At 44.1% G+C, this 18,694-nt stretch overlaps 4 protein-coding genes across 10 annotated transcripts; all 4 read right to left on the bottom strand.

Annotated features, from left to right (window-relative positions):
- Nucleotides 1-533: 533 nt before the first annotated feature.
- On the bottom strand, nt 534-8,405 carry smek1 (SMEK homolog 1, suppressor of mek1 (Dictyostelium)). Of its 6 annotated transcripts, none has more exons than XM_029140921.3 (15): nt 7,292-8,405; nt 7,144-7,199; nt 6,958-7,056; nt 6,205-6,822; nt 5,212-5,289; nt 4,996-5,112; nt 4,673-4,789; nt 4,465-4,596; nt 3,990-4,092; nt 3,741-3,899; nt 3,487-3,656; nt 3,122-3,264; nt 2,303-2,493; nt 1,967-2,199; nt 534-1,663 (listed from the first exon to the last, which is right to left on the bottom strand). In XM_029140921.3, the coding sequence occupies exons 1-15, from the start codon at nt 7,431-7,433 to the stop codon at nt 1,541-1,543; spliced, it is 2,481 nt and encodes an 826-aa protein (XP_028996754.1). In that variant the 5' UTR covers nt 7,434-8,405; the 3' UTR covers nt 534-1,540. The 6 variants fall into 6 exon arrangements, with proteins under 6 accessions (XP_028996754.1, XP_028996756.1, XP_028996755.1 ...); XM_029140923.3 differs by having other exon boundaries at nt 1,988-2,199; XM_029140922.3 differs by having other exon boundaries at nt 3,122-3,261.
- A 146-nt stretch (nt 8,406-8,551) lies between these two features.
- On the bottom strand, nt 8,552-10,032 carry erh (ERH mRNA splicing and mitosis factor). Its single transcript, XM_029140927.2, has 4 exons — nt 9,883-10,032; nt 9,469-9,556; nt 9,224-9,344; nt 8,552-9,129 (listed from the first exon to the last, which is right to left on the bottom strand). The coding sequence occupies exons 1-4, from the start codon at nt 9,883-9,885 to the stop codon at nt 9,027-9,029; spliced, it is 315 nt and encodes a 104-aa protein (XP_028996760.1). The 5' UTR covers nt 9,886-10,032; the 3' UTR covers nt 8,552-9,026.
- A 131-nt stretch (nt 10,033-10,163) lies between these two features.
- Nucleotides 10,164-13,551, bottom strand: paplnb (papilin b, proteoglycan-like sulfated glycoprotein). Of its 2 annotated transcripts, none has more exons than XM_029140924.3 (13): nt 13,346-13,551; nt 13,180-13,263; nt 12,819-12,928; nt 12,622-12,682; nt 12,434-12,536; nt 12,228-12,358; nt 11,830-12,147; nt 11,552-11,728; nt 11,325-11,475; nt 11,161-11,241; nt 10,887-11,043; nt 10,724-10,802; nt 10,164-10,646 (listed from the first exon to the last, which is right to left on the bottom strand). In XM_029140924.3, the coding sequence occupies exons 2-13, from the start codon at nt 13,234-13,236 to the stop codon at nt 10,359-10,361; spliced, it is 1,713 nt and encodes a 570-aa protein (XP_028996757.1). In that variant the 5' UTR covers nt 13,237-13,263; nt 13,346-13,551; the 3' UTR covers nt 10,164-10,358. The 2 variants fall into 2 exon arrangements, with proteins under 2 accessions (XP_028996757.1, XP_028996758.1); XM_029140925.3 differs by having other exon boundaries at nt 10,164-10,643.
- Nucleotides 13,552-13,695: 144 nt separating this feature from the next.
- On the bottom strand, nt 13,696-16,599 carry LOC114849454 (cilia- and flagella-associated protein 251-like). The gene is made up of 2 exons (XM_029140926.3): nt 16,485-16,599; nt 13,696-15,171 (listed from the first exon to the last, which is right to left on the bottom strand). The coding sequence occupies exon 2, from the start codon at nt 15,105-15,107 to the stop codon at nt 14,577-14,579; it is 531 nt and encodes a 176-aa protein (XP_028996759.1). The 5' UTR covers nt 15,108-15,171; nt 16,485-16,599; the 3' UTR covers nt 13,696-14,576.
- Between the last annotated feature and the right edge of the window lie 2,095 nt (nt 16,600-18,694).

Raw genomic sequence — 18,694 nt, 5'->3', positions numbered from 1 at the left:
AGACCCAACAGTTCCAACAACTGTGCTAAAATGACACCATCACCATAAGTCCCCATATTCTGAATGACGGGGCTGTATGATGGACAGGCCACACACTAACGTCTTTATGGAGTGACTGCGCCACCTAGTGGACATCTTCCCACACAGAATCAATCCATTTGAAATTTTCCTTTGAGTAAGAAGTGGGTACGACCATATAGAAATGCATCTCTATAAAGTCACAATTTAAAGTTAGACACAGTTGTGAAAATATTGATTTGATTCAGGTAAATACTATTTCTATAGTAAAACTAGTTCAGAGGTTTCCACACCTGCAGACCAAGACGGGGTGAAGTCATCTGCTGGCATTTTACACTATTTATTAACAAGTTTTGTCCAAATGTGGCATTAAATTATGAATATGCGATTCTTTGTCACTGCGCTGTCTATGCAACAAATACCAGGTCAGCTTCTTGTGAAACCAAAGAAAACTATGAACAGTAAAATACAGCAAGGAATCACTCCAGTTTTAGGACAAATGGTAGTAGGACACCTTACAGCAAAGATCATTTTAATGGTCCCAAATATTCTGAACAACTAAGTGTACACTCATGTAAAAGGAAAACCAAAATTAGAAGATATGACAAAATTCATCACATCTAGAATTCAATTCCACTCAATCTTTAATCAAGACGGGATTACAAATTCTCCAAAAAATCTGCAGTTTCAAAGGGCAAAAAGGATAAAACTAGCTCACCTACTGAGGTCTTTAAAAACCTGTTCAAGTGTGACTGAAAACATCCTGAACATTTAAAGGCAGGTCTTTTTTGTCGTCATTTACAAAAATAGGAGAAAGACAGACGATTAGAAAACAAAGAGGAAAACAATGAAGAAACTGCTGGCTGTTATCTCTTCAGAGAAAGAACGTCTGCTGAGGAACAACACAGATGATATCAAACAAGAACAGCTCTTTGCCACGCGCTGCCTCCCATCTGGTCCTATATACTAACAAAAAAAAATAAACAGCAACAGACAAAGAAGGAGCAGAGAAGGAAAGAAGTAAAAAGGAACAGGGAGGAAGTGGATTCTGAGGAGGAGGGGGGAGCGAGTGGTGTTTCTGGGTCTGACTGGGTTGACCCGCTTGGGCCACTGATGTCCTTCCCTGAGTGGGGGGCGGGGGGCAGTGGGTTATGGTCCGAGCCTTCAAGATCTCTGGTGTTTCAGTCTGCAGGTATGCGTTTTTGTATGTGATCCGTTCCTCCAGTTGCTGAATCACCAACGCGTCTCATAACCGAGTCCGCCGACGATCCTGTCCCCCCAGCTTTCACTTGTCTGTTCCACCTTACAGACAGGTCTTTACTCCTGGTCACCTGATTGGCACTTGTTTGATTTGGGCTAAGAGGAGGCTTTGAATCTTTTCACAGTCCTCTCCTCTTTGAACCACCCACTGGTAGCGAGGGGTGACGTTAATTCATTCAATTTGTTTACAAGTTTGATCATTCCTGTGTGAAGTCAATGCAATGAAACTCTCAAAGCAGAGCACTGAGACTTCGATGATTCCTTAAGAGCTTAGTTTGGACTTTTTGGAGGGTGGTGGGGTGTCCTCTTTGCTTTCACCATCTTCATCCTCTTCTTCCTCCTCATCGTCGTCATCAGGGTAGTCCACCAGTCCCACTAAGCCTCCCTGAAGAAGAGACAGTAAATCAGTCATCCTGCTCAGTTAGGGAAATAGCTCATATTTTTTTATTTGTAGGCATTAGTTATCTGAGATGAATAAAAAAAATGCAGGTAAGCAACTTCAAGCAGTATAATGTCTGTCTTCTATCTTTATTTAGATAAACTTTGACACATACGAAGCAAACAGGAGATAGTGTCATGTGCAAATCCTAATCCTTTGGTTTTTGCAGGAGGGGGTGGTCCCTGTGTAGCGTGTGCAGGAGGTTACATAGCATGTGAACCTACTGTCGTAGCAGGCATACACACTTACAGCTAATATGCTTACATGTACCGTTGTGGTTACAGTTGTGCTGGAGGGTGAGCTCCGTGTCCCGGAACCTGGAGATCCTGGCGATCCTGGAGAACCAGGGTTGAGTGAGGCAGATGAAGGGGGGCTGGACAGGCTGGTTTTAGTGGAGCCAGAAAAGGAAAGTTTGAAGCTGGGATTCTGTCTGCCAGACAAGCTCGACTTTCCCAGTACTTCCTTGTCCTCTGTGTCTTTCACTAGAGGTGAACAACAAGCATTATTATTCCCACTCTTCAATAAAAAAAATGTACAAAATGTACCGTCTCAACATAACGCTTTTCAAAAAATAGAAAAACATACATTTCTTTCTTTCCATGAACTTGCTTATGGGTTCCATGAGGTCCTCCCCGGGTTTCAGCTTATCCGATGGAGGTACCACTGCCTCACCATCCTCAAGGTCATCCTCATCTGCATTGAACCACATCTCCTCTTCATCTTCCAGAGTCCGTGCATCTCGACGAAAGCGATGGTTCCTCAGGATGGAGCGCATGCTGTTAAGGATAATGTACAGATTGGTTTAATATACATGGCATCACATGACTCCACATTCGTCTGCGATATTATACATATCTAACAGGCTGTTTTGAGGCAATTTTACAAGCAAACCGATACTTAATTGTATTAAATAAAACCATTTTAACAGACAAGCTTGAGGGGTTGCTTAAATATTGTGACATTCATGCGCTTGCTACTTTACTGATGACCCAAAGGAGTGACAGAAACAGTTCATCTGCTGACTCAGAATGTGAGTATGTGTAATGGGAGGGAAATCAAATGTGCCAATCTATCAGTGTGTTTGTAAGACTGTGGTTTTCTTTGCCTGCTTTCACCATCTGAATGAGCAACATCAGTAGACAGAGCAGAGGTCCAGCCAGAGCAGTTTGCTGCCACAGATAAACCATGTAAACCCCAGCACTTAGCAACCTGTCTGACAAATCTGCCAGAGCAAATACAACACATGTACGGCAGCCAAAGCAACAATGTATCACGTTACACAGGTGGAAAACAATCTTAGGAAGCTCACAATAACTTGGGCAGGCTGTGATTCAAATGCTTCTTTAAAAGGAAAAACACAAACGGCATTTTAACATTTTATCAACATTAATTTCATCATCTCACCTATCCAATTTGGGGTTGTCCTGCCTCTCTCTCTGTTGCTCATATCGCAGCTTTAGGCCCTTGAATGTCTGAACATAATCCACATCCTCCAAGGCCTTCCAGTAGTTCTCTATTATATGAGCTGTGAGAGACTTCACATCCTCCTGGGAGCAATGCAGAACAAGAATGCGTGTGGAGACAGAGCAGAAGGGGAAGCATCATAGACTGAGAGATCACACCAAACAAGTCAAAAATAACGAATAATAATATGTACATCATGATGTCTTGTTTTAGGGCATGTAGTTTGACAGGTAGACTTTAGTTTCCTTCCTAAGTGTAAGTTTTGATGATCTATTAATGTTTGTGACAAGTCAGGCTATACTCACCACACGCACATACTCAAACATCTCAATGATGGCTGAGTTCATGAGATTGTAGCGTGAGCCATTGTTGAGGAAGGCTTTGATGACAGGCTCAAAGAGAAAGTTTCTCATGATGTAGCGATTGTAGAATTCATCCTTCAGACCAATGATCCGCCGCATGAACCGTAGGGCACCTAGGCGAAGGTTACGCAAGAACGTTTTGACAGATTAATGTCTATTAAGAGTTAAAGAACTGGCTGTGGTTATTTGTGACTCACATAGTGCCAGGAAGGCGTGGTGAGAGGCAGTGAGAACCAGTACCCTCCTAAGAATGTCCTTGTTGATGATATAGTTTTTGATGTGATAGGTGTGGTGCTCAACACAAAATGTCAGCAGCTCCAAAATCAAGGCCAGCAACTGAGAAGTTTGAAAATCATCTACAAGAAGAAAATTAGTAAGCATCATAAAATAGAAGGTTTTATTAAAAACAAAGACAGAAAAAAAAACATGGGGAACATATGCATTACCTTTACTAGGCTTCTCCTCCGTGGTGTTGGCCAGTAGTGGGGCTGAGAGGACATGCATACAGTGCTTGTAGAAAAAGCTCAGGAACTCTGTCTTCTCTGTTTTCTGGATTGAAGAGTGCATATATTCTAAGTATAGCATGGTGCTGACTTGAACTGTAAACAATGCTTATGTTTTCACAATCTAAAGCAGAAGACCTCCAGCTTAAACGTTATGGATTTGTAAGACTAGTGCAAGTTAAGAGAACAACTTGATCAGGATGAAAACCCACAATTTCAGTGTAATATTTTTTTGCTAGAAAAAGAATTAGATGATTTTTTTTTCTTGTTACTTTACTTTACTCCACAGCATTTACAAAATAATGTCTTTGGTCCTTACAATAAAGTTCAAACTTTGCTGGACACTATCTGGGGGCATCAAACCCTCTGTTTAGGGTTACTGTAAAGTAATGTGTCAATAAGTACCATGCAAACTCACATTAGCAGTAGCCAACATGTTCTCTGGGTCCACTAGAGTACGTAGCAAGCCCATTAGTTGCACTGCCCCCCCTAGTTCAGGGTCTGTATCACAGATCATATGTTCTATGATCAGGTTGATCAGTAGGATGTCCTGCAAGACAGAAATACAATTATTAACACCACATCTGTGTAATTTGAAAGCCATTCTGTGAAATTAATATACTCACATCATCGTTCTGCTGTGACTCCTGCATGACAAACTCTCGTACCATAGAAGGGTTGTACTCCACCAGATAGGAAAAGATATCTGTGGCTGCCCCACGCACCTGAACATCATCCATTCCCTGATTTAGAAAATATGAGATGCAAAATGGAGATTAAAAAAAGGCTAATAAAAAAGGTATTTCTTAAGAAAAGCTGCCTCTCATTTCCACTTTCCTTATAATTACTCTGGCTTGTTTACTTCTCTGTATCAATAGAATGTTTTTTTTTCTATGTACGTCTAACAAACCTTATCTAATTTATTACATGAAAACCCAGCTGCACTCACCAGTATGACCTCTAGTGCAGGTAGAATGCCCATGTTTGACAACGTCTTGAAGAAGGCGTCTCTGTTTTGAGGTTGTAATGTTTGTGAGAATGCACAGAATTCCTTTAGGAAGTTCACCTAGAAGATATCGACAAAAATGGCACCATGTAATAAGAAAACAAGAAAAAGCAAAAGTGCTCAGATAAAGGCAAAACATGCATGACTGGTCTGACATACCAGCTCGTGTCTTTTGTCGTCATCAGTAGCCTCATCCGTTAGCTGTGCAAAGAGGTCTGTCAGGAACTTCTCATCATCCTGACATCAAAAGGGGGAAGATGAGAACAAATGAACACCATACAAAGGGTCAAATTGGAAAAAGGACAAAAGACCCCTGACCCGCACCATGCACTGTTCTTTCAGCTGTGTAATTTAAAAGAGCATCCAAACCAACATTTTAAAATGAAGATGGTTAAGATCTAATACCCTGAAAAGTGCATGTTAATGGGAAAAAACACATATATACATACCATTGATTGATTTGGAAACAGTATTGATTCGTACTTAATTTGTTATTATAAACATTTCTTTAGATTCGACTCAGAATTTTATTTCAGTTATTTCAAAGTACTGCAGTTCATACTAAAAATGTGCAGCATCTGAAAACTTTGATGAATCACTTACACAAGATGTTTTACAATGAAAACACTGCTGTCCAATGAAGTATATCAAGTGCTATTTTAACAGCACAAGACATTTGTAGTTCGTTAGTTTGGCCCAATAAATCTGCTTCATCATAAATAAGCAAGAAAATTCTGTATTAGTAGTGTTTGACTTCTGAGGTATGATGTGACACGGCCAACAGCATGCTAGTTTTCCTCAAGAGTAGCATGACTGATTTACCAAACACTCCTGCATCTCTATTGCGACAGCCATACATAAACATTGCTGAGTTGACACAGAACAAAAACAAAAGGTCACATGACCATAAAAACTAGCAGGCAACTCAGACTGGGGACACATTTCCAAACAAGACTGTTGAAATTCTAAAATAACGTTTCCATCTATTCTTAAATATATCCCCTTATGTCTGTATTTTGAATATATGATAGAACTATATAATGATAAACATTTAACATCAACCTTTAATGAGATGAAAAAATACACGCAAATTTTTTTTCAAAAAGAAACTCTCTTGATTAAAAACACAGAAAGATTAAGTGTCTCTCTCACCTGTAGCATGCCCACAATCTCTACCTTGTTGAAGAAGATAAAGGAGTGCAGGGTGGACAGCATATTTTCCTCAAAAACAGAGGGTGTTGGCAGCACCATGTCCTGGATATACTGCACTCGATATGTTTGGTGTATTTTCTGACGCAGTTCAGGATCAGAAATGGGGATCACCTCCTTAAAGCGCGCTGTCTTAGTTAGAAACTCCCGATGCCGCCGTGGCTGTGGTAATGCGGGGTCAAACTCCAGGCAACCAATTACGTCCATAATGCACTCATCAGAGAACATTACCTCAAACAGTGCAGTACGATTGAGCAGAAAGATGCCTTTAATTATTTCATAAAGGTGATGTAGTCCGTCTGTGTTGTCTAAATCCTCACACATGCGGAACAGTTCCAGAAGCTTGCGAATATATCCCTCATTCTCCACAGCCAGTGCCAGTTTTTCACGCCGCAGTGGCGATGGGAGTGAGGAGGCTACCAGCTCGGCCAGGTCCTCCAAGCGATTGAGTTCACATGGTGGTAACTCCAGACCCGGTGAAGACATGTCGTCAAAACGCTCCTCCTCAGACTCGTCCACCACATCCTGAGTGATATCCACTGACGGGTCCTTTCCCTGAACCTTAATGATGAGACATAGATGTGATTAAGAAAGGATGAGACTACATGTAGAGTCAAGCACCAGGAACACACAAACATGACAACAAATGCATGCAGACAAAGCAGACAAACGCAATCCCACATAAAACAGGTTTACCTGGCATATTTTTTCCCAGATTTCATCACAGCCAGCCTTCTCTTGGAAGCTGAGTGCTAGATCATAATTTTCAGCCTCTGACCATACTATCAGTGTATCCTTTTGATGAGAAAAAGCAATTTAAGAGTAAGAAATAAAAAAAAAATCATCAATATTCTACTTAAACCTTCAGATCTATGTACTGACCTGCTGTTTCTGGTAGGCTGTGTTTGGGTTGATTTTAGATTCCAGCAGTAACGAACCTGTCAGATAGAACATAGCAAAGGATACAGTTGTTAAAACCAACAGGTGCAAGTTCCTATTAACGCTTACTAGCAACTTCACCACCTCTTACCGTCGCTTTCTGCTCGCACCAGCAACGACGTGCCTTTCAATCGCTCCACATAACCAGAGGAAACATGCCCGGTCCCGCGGTCGTCCCACTGCCTTTCCTCGTTGAGGGTATAGACTTTAACTCGTCGACGAGTGTCCGTCATTCTGACAGACGGTCGGTTCCGATTTCTCCCTCCAGAAACTTCCTGCCTACTACAAGGTGTCTGCTTCACCTCGTAAGGCCACAACTTCAATGCACTTTGTTTTTACACCTGTTTACTTAAACTTGTGTCAGAGGTCAACCAGGCTAAAAGACCTTGAAATGGAGCACCGAACCGAGAGTTTAGAAAGATGTCCCGATCGATATTGCAGTCGCGATATCTGTATTCAGATCAGCTGCCTCAAGACTTATCTCACTAGGGTTCGAGGCAACGCGCCACTAAACAGCAGCCTACGAACCATTGTAGCAAGCTAACGACGAGCCAGCTTCGGCATTGACATAAAGTGTAGTAGTAATCTACAAAACAACATCTGCCAGACAATGCAAAACGCCCCGTTTATAGTGTAGCCAGAAGCACAAGGCATAACCCCCACCGTTACAATCTCTGCCTGCCACAACACGCCGCCTGCTTAAAAGTACACTTTGTACGCCTGTGGACAACGTTAGCTAGCAGACCTTGCGAGTCAACTGGCTGCTATGCTAACTGCCTACGCTCCATATACTCAACAAGAACCAACCTTTTGAAGCGAAACGACCACAGATGTGCAGCGATAACATTATTTCACTGACGGGACCCGCAGACACCGTGTTCACCCTGGACCAATGTTACTACGGGTGTCTGAATAATACGCCAGTTAGCTAGCGTTAGCCGCTATTTCTTCTCCAAGTGTTCCGCCATGTTCTGGCTCGGGGCCGCGGAGAGACCACTCTCTCCTTCCTGGAATTCATGCGTCCCAAAATTATGCAAACCAACAGACCGCATTCACACCATTAAACAGGAGCTGCGCTTTATATCACAGTACTATTTGCCATTCATTCACAAAGTGTTGTTTAGATAACTGCTAACTGCCCCCCGAGAGTATTCAGCCATCTTGGGTCCCTTCAGAGTCAGTACGGGGTTTCCAGCACAGCAACAACAGGGCAACCCGCCACATTTAAAGAGACAGTACAACACTACTCATCAGTCTAACGCGTTAGATTTTACACAACGAACCATCACACTCATCCATACTGTATCCAGATTTTAAATGTATTCATCAAACACTCAACAGTGCAAACCAGTCATAAAACAATTGTTTATTTTGTTTAAATAAACAGCAACATTAACTGTTTGGGAAAAAAAGATGATATGAAAGACAAGTGGTTAACAAAACACGCACATCATGATGGGAGGTTACAGTAACAATAAAGACATATGAAAGATTATGTCAGTCACACTGCAGATATTTATCTCTTCAAAAATAAATTGCCGGCATTTGTAAGTCCAAATACATAAAAAAGTGTTTTATGTATCGTCCAGCTATCGTGCAGTAATATAATACATACATGTGTTTGTTGCAAAAACCAATGTTGACTCAATGTTGTACCTAAATATAAACCCCTTCATATATGTGTGTCAAAGTGGCACTGTTGTCCCTTTAAACAGATATAGTATAGTAAACAGATATATATTTAATATAACCCTAGTATAAAAAACTGCAGTGCAGTGCAGTGTAAACTCCTGTGTGTGTAGCAGGACAACCAGTCACCCATGCCTTTATTTCCCTGCCTGCTGAGCTTGACGCCGAAGCAGGACATATATCTTCTCCTTGATCCAATCTTTATTGTAAGGTTGGTACGTCTGTGTGTCAGCTCTGTACCTGTTCAAGTAAAACGACACCTTTAGTAAAAACGCATTTGATCCGAGGCGTTAATTCCACTACAATGACTAAACGGTTACCAATTCATACTTACACAAGACAGCTCAGATCTGCCAGGTCATCAATGAAATCAAACAACTGACTGATGTCATAGGTGATAGATGGACTGTTTGGATTCATCCTCTTCAGATGTTCTTCGTACATTTTGCAAACACCTAGATGGTAAAGAAAACAGCAACTAAAAGGGTAAATTAACAACACAAATTATTTAATTGTGAAAACTGGTACACCAAACATAAAGAAACCAGCCCTGTGACTTTATTAAAGTCTCCCACTCACCTTCCATGCAATCATTCACTGACTCATAGTCTGCATATGTGCGGCCCTCGGGTCTCTTAGTCGGCTGGACAAGCAAAATTGTGTGCGACTGTGAAATGATGAATACTATTAAATACACACAGATTTGAAGTACGTTCTGACTCACCAGATCATCACAGATATACAGTGATGCAATGTTTTTGTGCAGTGTGTCATTAAACGACACACGCTTGGTGTATGCTTAGTCTTAGAAGACACCACCTACTTAATTACAACCTAAACATTAAAAAATTACAACTCACAGAAAACATGGAACTGAATGCAAGTTTCGCTGTATTTAGCGTTAACCTCGTAGCTAGCAAGTTAGCTTAGCTGGGATGGATTATTCAGAGCGAATATAACTCGTTGTGAAAATGTGAAACAAAGCAATCTCACCATGTTAATGATGACCGTAAACCCTGTGTGTGTATGTCTGAGAGGCAAACTGAGAAAAAAATCGTTGTTTATTTAGTTTCAAACCCTAAAGAATCTGCCTGATCAAAACCATTCGGGGGAAATGAGGTCGACTGGTTAGGAATTCTTCCGGTGGTCAAGTCTTCAAAATAAAGTTCAGGTTTCACAATAAAAGGCCCGCATGTCAACATGGGTCCATCCTTTAATCTTTATAGAGGCGAGAAAAAACATGCAAGCAAATAAACAACACAGTGAATGCAAGGTTAGTGGATAGCGGAATATTTATTGCTTTATATTAAGGCTTTACTTGGGTGATAACAGTTATGATTCAGACACAAAAACATAAGGTTATCATTTGTACATGTCCATACCCTGTATTGTGTTTAGCTGTGTATATATTGTGATACCCAAGTTCAGGAAGGTACTGTGGTAATTGGAGGTATTAGTGGTAAGTACGACTATGCCCTTGCCCTCAGCACAGCCCTAGTCAACCCTCTGGTCGCTGGGACCCGTCTGCGTGGCCCCGGTGGTGATTCCCTCACCACACCTCCACACTCTCGCTTGCATGCTTCCAGGGACGCAAAGTTGTTGGCGTTGCCCTGACAGCCTCCGTACCAGAACTCGGTGCATTTGCTAGTGCTTGAGTCGTAGTGGTAGCGGACCTTCCAGGTGTCACAAGGGCCCTCATCACGAGGCAGTGAGCAGACATTATCACTAGATGGAGCCGAGGGGGACACTGGGTTCTGCTGAACAAGAAGGAAAGGTAGTAAGTTTTCTATTATACCTCTACTATATGTTTTATATGTTCAGCCGTTTATCCTACCACAGCTGTCTGGTACTCAGGACATCCAGCTCTTCCAAACCCTTGAGCCACAGTCACTCCATCCAAACAGCAGCCATACCTGAGGAATATGTTTTTTTTTTCAATGATGAAAGCATTTTGTGTCATATACTGGTGGAGGATGGCAAGCAGGAAGCATTACTACCTGGTGCGAACGCAGTCATCCTGAGTGCAGCCCTCTTGTCGGGGTCCAGTGGCCGAGGTGTGGCCGTCAGGACAGCAGCCATAAACTGACTGAAGGCAGTGAGGACCAACCACAGCAGGGTAGGGGTCATGGACAGAGTTTGGATCAGGCCTGGAAACTGAATCAAGCAAACTCAAGTAGTCAATTATATGTATTTCTATTGCTTAGTAGGTAATTACGCTTGCTTATAACATAGTCCAGTAATGATTTTCCATCTTCTACATGTTCAACATACCTGAAGTTTCTGACGGATTATGGGGGACATATCCTCTGAAGGTGTTTTCATATGTCCTTGAGTCCTGTACACTTGGCACCGCTAATAAAGTAAATGAATTAACCACGAACTGGTGCTAATAATGAAAGGAATAAAAGTGTTTCACCAATTTAGATGGGACTCACTCTGAGCTCCAGGGCACGGCTGAGCGTTGCACCCCTCTACAGAAACTGGTCTCCCGGCTAATCCGCATCGGACCTCTGGGTACGGGTTCAAATCTGCATCGAAGCAGCTGACCCTCCTCTCCCTCACGCCGCCACCGCAGCTTCTCGTGCACTGCAGAGACAACGCGCAGAGGTCGGAGCGGTCATGAGCGTCCGACAGGAGAAGGACCTGCGTTTCCTTCACTCACCAGTCCAAATTCAGTCACGTGCCAGGTTATATGAGTGTAACAGGCAGGCCTCCGGCACGCCCTGACGGAGGGAGGCCGCTCCAGCCCGCTGCAGGCGCGGTCGGGCAGATGCTCACCTCCGGGTCCAATACAGATCACCTCCCTTGACTGCTGGCCTTCTCCACAAGTCACAGAGCACTGACCACCACAAGCCAGAGCAAAGCAAACACTGCACTTCAGCCCTTAATCAGCAATAATGAATCTTTTTGTAGGCGTGTGTGCAGGTGTTTGATACAGACCACACTGAAGCTGGAGACGCTGTACTCAGCAGTGCATGGCTGCATGTTGCAGGTTTGTTGACTCTGCGGCCTCTGCAGGCGCTGGGTAGCGCAGTGCGTCTCCTCCACCGCGCGGGGGTCCAGCGGGTCCTGGACCCAACACTCCACCGTGCGATACTGCATGCCTCCGTTGCAGGTGGCCGAGCACTCGCCGTACACGCCGGTTTTGTAGACGTACGCGGCTGTCTCCGCGGGGTGGGACGCGACGGCGACGGGAACGACGGAGTGCACAGAGTTGGCGTCATCGTCCAGGCCGGAAAACTCCGCATGGGTCAGAATCTGGAGAGAGCCAGAACTCCACTGAGTGAGTGGTTTGATTGATGAACCGAAGCTACAGCCGACAGTGAGTTCCCTCCTACCCTGCAGATGCCGTCCACACAGATGTCGGTGCGGCCCACGTAGCACGGCGTCCCGTCCACCACAGCAGGTCTGTGCCGGTAGAAGAAGTTCTCTCCCCGCGGGACACAGTTCAACTCACATGGATTTGATGCTGGAATATAAATGTCACAGCAATCACAAACCAGCTCCATGCTATGTCATTGTTCAGCACAAACAGGCACCACACCTCCATAGTAAGGCACCCATGTGTAACGTTTGCTCTGGAAGTCTATTCTGTCAAAGTGGGAGCACTGCTCTTCCCTAAAGTCCCTGGATCCAACTGGACATTCCTGCAGAAAACGCAAAGTTAAGTTTACATCCATATTGTGAGGATGTTAAATTAATACAAAGGCAGAACTGTTTAAAATGATTTACATGTGTGTTACATGTTCGAAAGGATTTAGAGGATCCAATGCAGTTATGTCCTCCGTCTGTCCTGTAAGACATCATTATGTCATCAGAAAAGTTACTGTACTATATCATTTCTCAATTATTGGGGTCACTTTGGAATAGAAATGTTACTGATTTGACCACCATCTTTAATCCACTCCTCTGTGTGTTCAGTGTCCTACCTGGCAGTGATACACTTCCTGGTTCTCATGGCCACACCAGTGCCACAGGTGCGACTGCAGGGCCCATAGGCTCCGAACTCCCCCCAGTAGTCGTGACTCGGCCGAGTCAGCTGAAAAACAGAACAGTGAAACCGCTGCTTGCTCAGCCACCGGAGCCCACAGTGTGTTTCACACTCCAAAATAGAAGCTGGGGCATTTAGCCATTTTAAACCACTTTACGCTTTGCATTACGTGCGTGTAGAACCCATTTTTACGGCGCCATTGTGGACAGAAAGTAAATATTTCTGCCCAAGCCCATTTTCCGTCTATCATAAAGTATTAAAATGTACAAACTGCTGGTACTGAGAGGAGTTATGCTCACAGCAAAGGCCGGTACAGCCAGCAGCTGCAGGAGACCCAGGACGTGCAGGGTGTTCATGCTGACCAGAAGCTGACCAGTACAGAACTGCAGGAAAGACAGAACCTGAGCATCAACAACATCAAATACTCAATACTTTTTCTGGATATATTGACACATCTTATCTTACCTAGAATAATTCTGAGCAGGTGGACCCGCAGTCCAGAGGGACGTGAAGCTGAAAAGTGAGCGTAGGCACCGACACCCAGCTTTCTATCTTCTCACCAAACCGCAGCCCATAAAGTGTCAGGTTTCAACCACACACAGATGTTTTGTCCAATATTTTTGCACAGAATCCGTTGCTTCTCGTGTCAGAAAGTGTGTTTTAAACCCCCAGAGCTTCGAGACCAGTCAGATGGATTAAAAACCTTCTTTTGTTCATAACGTTATGTTCATGTTAAGAATCAAGACATTGGTGCTAAAATTGAAACGTAATCACAGTTCAGTCCATTTTACAATAGGAAAAAAACAGAATCAAAGGGTTTTTAACACACAGTTTAATCTTTTAAGCAATAACATTCATAAAATACTGAAATTACATCAAAACAATAAAATTTAATCTGTGGGGGAATAAATTTAGTTTTCCATTGCTGGAGACTGACTGTCCATTTTGCACGTCCCATAACCACTAAATATAGATCAGAAAGTCCAGGGAGGTGATTTGGGAGGTAAACATTGCTTCGTTTAGGTTTATTTTAGCAGAAAAAACCCACAGTGGAGCACGACTGGATTGGATGAGGATATGGAAGATGTACCGCTGCGAATGAGGGAGCAGAACATTCCTGCGCCACAGGTTCCATCCAGAGCTGATTGGAGTAAGTATACACTGAGAATGGGCGATAAAAAAAAAAATTCCCCGTGATTGCAAGTTGTGTCCGTTTGCGTGTGGGCGAGAAAGAAACCGGGGACAAGGGGAGTGACGGTAAATCGGCCGTTGACACGCAGTGTGGGTGGACGTGCACGCTCTCATCACCGGTGTCAGCCAGCAGCCAAATCACGGCAATCCAGATTAAAATTCCTGCTGCAAATTATAGCTTTGCCGAGCGCCTAATGCTCCGGTTGGAGCCCAACGCCAGAGAGACGATGGTTCAACTTTATGGGCGTCTGTGAGTCTGTAATTTGTGACATTTGTTTTATTGCGTTGTTTCACATTATACCCCGTCCTTCACAGTGAGATCTAGTTACGACACATTTATACAATAACATTCCAGAACCCCATTAAACTATTATTTCAAAGCAATTAAACACTTATACCACACACATATTTTATCTAATTTCACTCCCACAGCATCAGACTAAAACCACACCCCCGTCAGTCTTAACTTTCTACCACTCTTAGAGTCTGTCCATCCTTTGGACCCTTACAGCTGTCGGCTCAGTTTCTGCGCCTGCTTCTCCTTGGCGTCAAAGGCACTCTTGGTGTTGAACAGTTCGTCCACCGTCTCCATGATCTCCTGCATTTCCCGGGAGAACTCGGTGTAGCTCTCCCTCAGCTCCTCCTGCTGCTGCTTGAGGTCCAGGGCGGCGCTCATCAGCTCGCTGGCCTGGTGGCTGCAGTGGCCCCGCAGCTGCTCCACGTCCGACAGCAGCGCCTCCATGCTCTTCATCAGCTGGTCCAGGCGGTCGGAGGTCTCTTCTAGGCCGGAGGTGTTCAGGGCACCTAGTATGCTGTCAGCTGACACCTGGGCCTCTGCCTCCTTCTCTGCCTCCTTTCCTGCCTCCTTCTCTGCCTCCTTTCCTGCTTCCTTCTCTGTCTCCTTCTCTTCCTCCTTCCCTGCCTCCTTCTCTTCCTCCTTCCCTGCCTCCTTCTCTGCCTCCTTCCCTGCCTCCTTCTCTGCCTCCTTCCAAGCCTCCTTCTCCGTCTCCATCTCTGCTTTTGACTCTATGTCCATCCTCCTGTCACAGTTCTTAGCTTCTTGATTTGCAGGTGAAGTCAGACGTCAGTGGCACAGATATCTGGAAGCACAGAAATCATTTAGCCTGCGTCTAGAGACGTGGAGCTACTCCAGCACCTTTTCTCTCTTTTAGCCTGTGAGGAGTTTAAGCCGCCTGCCGGGGGTTGAAAAATTCACTTGTGGCTAATCTCTGCTTGTGCACCTGCACACACAGTGTGTGTCGGTGTATTTTTACACGCGTGTGTGCCCAGGTGCCCTTTCACTGACATGTGCTGGCCTGTAATCCAGTTAGGAAAGTGATCCCGAGCAGAACTCCAGTCCAGTCCATTGCTGGCTCTGCTGAGCAGCAGGCGGGACATCAGATTACGTCTTCCCTCCCTCCTCCTCAAAGCAATTCAGTGCGTGCAGACAGATTAACCCTGTCCTTGTGAACTCATCTGTGGGTGGCCTTGACACGCACACACTCAGAAGCACACAATAATCTCTGCTGTATTTCTGTCTTGTTTTCTCCAGATGATCCTGTGACTGTGTTGTAATTACATATAATGTAATTGAATGTGCAGGTAATTATAGTAACACTACTGAGTTTAAGACACGGTTAGTGTGAAAATCTTCACTATTTCTGCTCATTCTCCTTTTAAATGGTTTAGTTGATAAACAGAACTTTATTATTTATTATTTATGTCTTTATGTTGGAATAAATGTGAATTTTGGAGCTAAGAATTAAAAGGGTGCTTTAAGTTTCCTTTTCGCCCCCAAATGATGACCCACGTGTTTAAAAAGCGTATTAAAGGGCCGAAGGCATCCGCTCTTTGAATGGCTGCACAGATAAGGAGTCTGAACCGCGTCCTCGCCGCCCCTTAAGTCTTATCAAAATGAGACAACTTGCTGTGAGGAGGCCGACACTGGGGGAAAGTGTCCTGTCTGAAGGCGAGTGTAAATACAGCAGTAAAAACGTGAGCTGTGCTCAAAGAGCAGAGAGCAGTTGTTCCTTTGGGACATGTCAGTGACACAACTTATTATTTAATTAGAATAAAAAATGTGAAGCTGAGCACGAACCTGGACCTGAAATACAACTTGAATATGAAGAGTAGTGTGTTACATTCCACAATCAAGAGAAGGTGCTTATGTTTGAGATACGCTGTGAGAAAGAATAACTATAACTAATAACTTGTTGATGTCTTCAAACTTTTTGCTCACAAATTTAGGAAAACTGATGACAACGATTCCAAAGCCAATAGGTGCATGTCACGTCTCCAACAAAGCCGATGGCAGCAGCAGCAAAATGTGCATTAAAGCAGAAGATTTAAAAACACGACGAGTCAGCAAAAATGAAAATCATCATCAAAAAAAAAGAATAAAATGATCTCGTACCTGTTTCTGTGGCCACTTGGGATGTTGGGACAGGCAGACTGATGACGCTGATCCACAAACGGCGACTGTGCCCATGTCACGGGACTAAAATAATGATGTCACACTTTAGACTGAGGCCTGCTTATCAGGGGTCCACAATAAGAGCGATGGGGGCGTCCGCGTGTCCTTTTCATCCTCTCCAGGTGGAGGCACTGTTGTACAAGTTTTCTGAGCTTTCAGTTTTGCCCTCTTGTGGAAGGTGCTGGAGGTTTCACTTCCTACAGTGAAAGTTGGATGGGTGGACAGGGGACATGCTGCTCAGGTGTCAGACCACAGCACCACATCCTTAAAACATGCAGGTGGATTTAATGCTGACCTGCGTGTGTGTATTAAACCGTCTCCACTCTGGTGTGTGTTTTATTTGCAGCTCCTGCAGGCTTTCGATTAGGAGCAAAGGTGTCGTCGTGTGCTTGTAAAGTCACACTGAGTTAGCGCCAACATGTGGGACCATTTATGAGCCGACGTGTGTATTTATACGTGTGGGTGCCTTATGGGGGGGTTCAGGGGTATGGATTATTTCGCTCTGGGTCGCATTCAGAGCGGCCGGCCGAGCGTGAGGACGGGAGGAGAAAGGGGCCTTTGTTGTGGCCCAGATGAGTGTCAGAGGTGCAGAAAATAGATTCCCTCATAGAGATTTAATAGAAACACGCCTGTAACCAGCGCCTGACCCCTCGGACTATATGGTCGAGCTTGAACCTCTTTACATTAAAGGGATTAAACGTATCAATTCACAAAGTCTGGCGTTTGTGTGTGGCTTCTTCTGGCCGTAACAGATTTGCTATAGTGCTCTGACGTGATGAAAGAGACTAGACAATGAAAAGCTTATTTGTGATGGTGTGTATGAAAAAGATATGACTAATAGGGACATTCCTGGAGTGTTTCGATAAAGATAATACCAGTTCAGATTTCAGGCCTAATACTGTGTCACTTGTTTGGTATTCAAGGTAAAAACCATCCTGTGAAGTATTTGTGTCTCCACCTCTCTGTCCCTGTCTGACCGTGGCCTTATCGCTGTCTTTCTTAAACACCCACACACACAATCTCCACCCAGACATCTGGTTTGTCTCGGCAGAATCCTTTCAAACAGCCCACCGTCACCGCTGTCCGTAGCTGAAGGGAGACCTCATCGCTGTGATTTACTCACAGCTACTGTAAATGGGAGCATAAATAAACTGGCCGTCGCTGAATGAATGAGAGAGTTATGGGCGAGCGGCTCACGTGACACGCAAAGGCTGCGGTGGGCCCTTTTCAGACGCGTTCCCCTATTTATGGGTTCTGCAGGGTGTGCATGGGCCTGTGATTTACGGTTCTGGGGCCACGGGGGAATTCCTGTCAATACTTTGGACATGGTTTTAAACATCATGGGTGAACTTAAGGGAAGTGACATGCGGGAAGTTGTGTTGCGTTATTATCATTATTTTTATTATTATTATAGGATAATGTGTTCAGATGTAGCTAAAGCTAAAACTAAAACTAAAACTAAAACATTCCGATGACGCCTGAAGAAATACAGCAGTTGTTTATTCCAGTTGAACTAGTTGCAGAGGAAATCAGTGTATGCACCTGGTAATGAACACATTATGTCATGCTGTCACACCTACACCTTCCAGACGGTCCCAGGTCTCGGCCCAAGGGCAGACGTTTGCTGGTATTTTCTGTCAATCTGCAGAATAATGGATATGCGGCGTTGGGAATGTGTTATGGATTTAAGTGACTTAAACAAAAGCAAGTTGTCCTCCACAATGGGCAATTATTACCCTGGAGATGTGAGAGGTATTTCTATTCAGACTGTCATTAGCGGGTTCTTTCACTGTCACTCACTGTGGATCGGAGTCTCACTCATTCAAATCCCATCAAAGCGAACGGTTGATGCTTTTTGAAATACTGCCTTTTCAGAAACGACAGATTTAGCTTAAAAAAAAGTGCAAGAGAAGCAGCTGAGAGTGGCTCCACCCGCGCCCCTCCGCATCTGTTTCCTCGAGTCGTCTTGTTCTGGTAAACGGGTGGGATTCCTGATCCCGTTCCTCCAGGGGAGGACGAGCGCATGAATAGCTAATGTTCCAGCGAAACCTCTCCCTCTTTTATTCCATGCCAGAGAATTTATCCAACTGTTCAGCTACAACTTACAAAGTGAATGTGAAGCGTGTTTTTAAGAATATCAATCTGTTCCT

The sequence above is a fragment of the Betta splendens genome, chromosome 24 (assembly GCF_900634795.4).
Source record: "Betta splendens chromosome 24, fBetSpl5.4, whole genome shotgun sequence".
NCBI lineage: Eukaryota > Metazoa > Chordata > Actinopteri > Anabantiformes > Osphronemidae > Betta > Betta splendens.
Note: the sequence above shows the minus strand (reverse complement) of the source record. Positions and strands in the feature narration are given on the sequence as shown.